Consider the following 2,343-nt stretch of genomic DNA (forward strand, 5'->3'; position numbering starts at 1 on the left):
CGTGATTCCTTTAGTACGCGTGTTTAAGTGTCTATGCATGAGAGAGATTCTGTTGTGGTAGGCCGTGTGTATCGATGGTTTTTTATCACTATCAGGGGTTGTAAGACCAGGGCTGACCTATCATGTTATTATGGATTGTCATGCCAAGACTGTGACATTGGCTATGCCGGATTTTCTATAGTTTGAGTGGAGAGATACATTGGATTATGTTCCTAGTAGGGTGGTACCTTTCTTGAAAGCAGAACTTATGGGTGAGAAGTGGTGCTTCGGATATCTAGCCTTTGTTAGGGATGTTAGTGTTGATACTCCTACAGTTGAGTTAGTTCAAATAGTGATATATTTCCTAGATGCGTTTCCAGCAAACTTGTCAGGCATGCCAACCGATAGGGACATCAATTTTGGTATTGACTTGGTGTCGGGCGCTCAGCCCATCTCTATTGTAGCATATCACATGGCATCAGTAGAGTTGAATTAATTAAAGGAACAACTTCAGGAGTTACTTGATATGGGTTTCATCCGATCGAGTGTCTCGCCTTGGGGTATTTGAGTTCTATTTGTGAAGAAGAAGGACGACTCTATGAGGATGTGTATTGATTACAGGAAGCTGAAAAAATGTTAGAGTCAAGAAAAAGTAGCAACTACTGCACATTGATGATTTGTTTGATCCATTTCAGGGTGCTCGGGAATTCCCGAAGATTCACTTGAGGTCGGGATATCACCATCTGAAGATGCGGGATTCAGATATTCCGAAGACGTCTTTCGAAACTCGATATGGTCACTATGTGTTTTTGTTGATGTCATTCGGGCTGACCAATTCCTAGCAACTTCCATGTACTTGATGAACTGTGTATTTCAAGCATATCTTGATTTTTTCGTCATCGTGTTCATTGATGATATGTTGGTGTATTTTCGCACTCATGAGGATCATGAGCAGCACTTGAGGATCGTGCTCCATAGTTTGAGGGATAAGAAGCTATATGCTAAATTCTCCCAGTGTGAGTTTTGGCTTGATTATTTGGCGTTCTCGGGTCACATGTTATCTTGTGAGGGGATCAAGGTTGATCCAAAGAATATTTAGGTAGTTTAGAGTTGGACCAAACCGTCTTCAGCTAGAAAGATTCGGAGCTTCTTGTGTTTGGCAGGTTATTATCGCCGTTTTGTGGAGGGTTTTTCATTCCTCGCAACTACTTTAACTATATTGAACCAAGAGGGTGCTCCTTTAAGATGGTCCGATGATTGTGATGCGAGCTTTCATTAGCTTTATATTGCATGCCCCAATTTTTGTGTAGCCTACAGGTTCGGGATCTTACACCGTGTATTGGCCTTCTCACGGTGTTGATACAAGACGGTCAGGTGATTGCCTACCCATTTAGGCAGTTGAAGTTTCATGAGAAGAATTACCATATGCATGATTTAGAGTTCGCATCCATTGTTCACGCACTGAAGATTTGGAAGCACTATCTATACGACGTTCTATATGAGGTCTATACCGACCATCAGAGTGTCCAATAGTTGTTCAAGTAGAAAGACCTTAATTTGCGGCAACAGAGATGGTTAGAGTTGCTGAAAGACTATTATATTACCATATTGTATCAACCGGGGAAGGCCAATATGTTGGCCGATGCATTGATTAGGAAGGCTAAGAGCATGGGCAGTTTGGCATATTTACCTGTAGTAGAGAGGCCACTAGCCACGGATATTCATGCTTTGGCCAATAAGCTTATGAGATTGGATGGTTTGGAGCCTAACCTAGTTCTGGCTTGTGTTGTGGAACAGTCATCATTGTCAGAGCGTATCAAGGCTCGCCAGTTTGATGACCCTCACTTGATGGTGTTGAAGGATACAGTGTATCAGGGTGGTTCTAAGGAGGTTAAAATTGGTAATTATGGTGTTATGCAGCTTCAAGGTTGGATTTTTGTTCCAAATGTTGATGGGTTGAGAGATTTGATCCTTGAGGAGGGTCACCTCTCGTACTATTCCATTCATCCAAGCGTCACTAAGATGTACCGGGACTTGAAATAGCACTATTGGTGTTTGAATTGTCAAGAGGTGAAGTATGAGTATCGGAAATCGGGAGGGTTGACTAAGAGATTAGAGATACCGGAGTGGAAGTGGGAGCACGTTACTATGGATTTTGGGGTCGCCTTGCCACAGACAAGGATGAAATATGATGCAGTATGGGTTATTGTGGCCAAACTGTCCAAGTTTGCACAACTCATTCCGGTCATGACTACCTACTATTCAGATCAGCTGGCTCGAATTTATATTCGGAAGATTGTTCATCTTCATGGTGTGACGGCGTCTAGTATCTCCAATCGACGCACACATTTCACATCGCACTTC

General features: G+C 42.6%; 1 protein-coding gene across 1 annotated transcript; it reads left to right on the plus strand.

Moving 5' to 3' along the window:
* Positions 1-1,647: 1,647 nt before the first annotated feature.
* LOC138898285 (uncharacterized) lies at positions 1,648-2,022 on the plus strand. Its single transcript, XM_070184345.1, has one exon. It carries the CDS (start codon positions 1,648-1,650, stop codon positions 2,020-2,022), a length of 375 nt encoding a protein of 124 aa, XP_070040446.1.
* Positions 2,023-2,343: the final 321 nt, after the last annotated feature.

Source organism: Nicotiana tomentosiformis, chromosome 8 (assembly GCF_000390325.3).
Source record: "Nicotiana tomentosiformis chromosome 8, ASM39032v3, whole genome shotgun sequence".
Lineage (NCBI taxonomy): Eukaryota > Viridiplantae > Streptophyta > Magnoliopsida > Solanales > Solanaceae > Nicotiana > Nicotiana tomentosiformis.

Coding starts and splice junctions, on each gene's coding strand:
- LOC138898285 (XM_070184345.1), top strand. CDS start 1,648: ATGGGCAGTTTGGCATATTTACCTGTAGTAGAGAGGCCACTAGCCACG.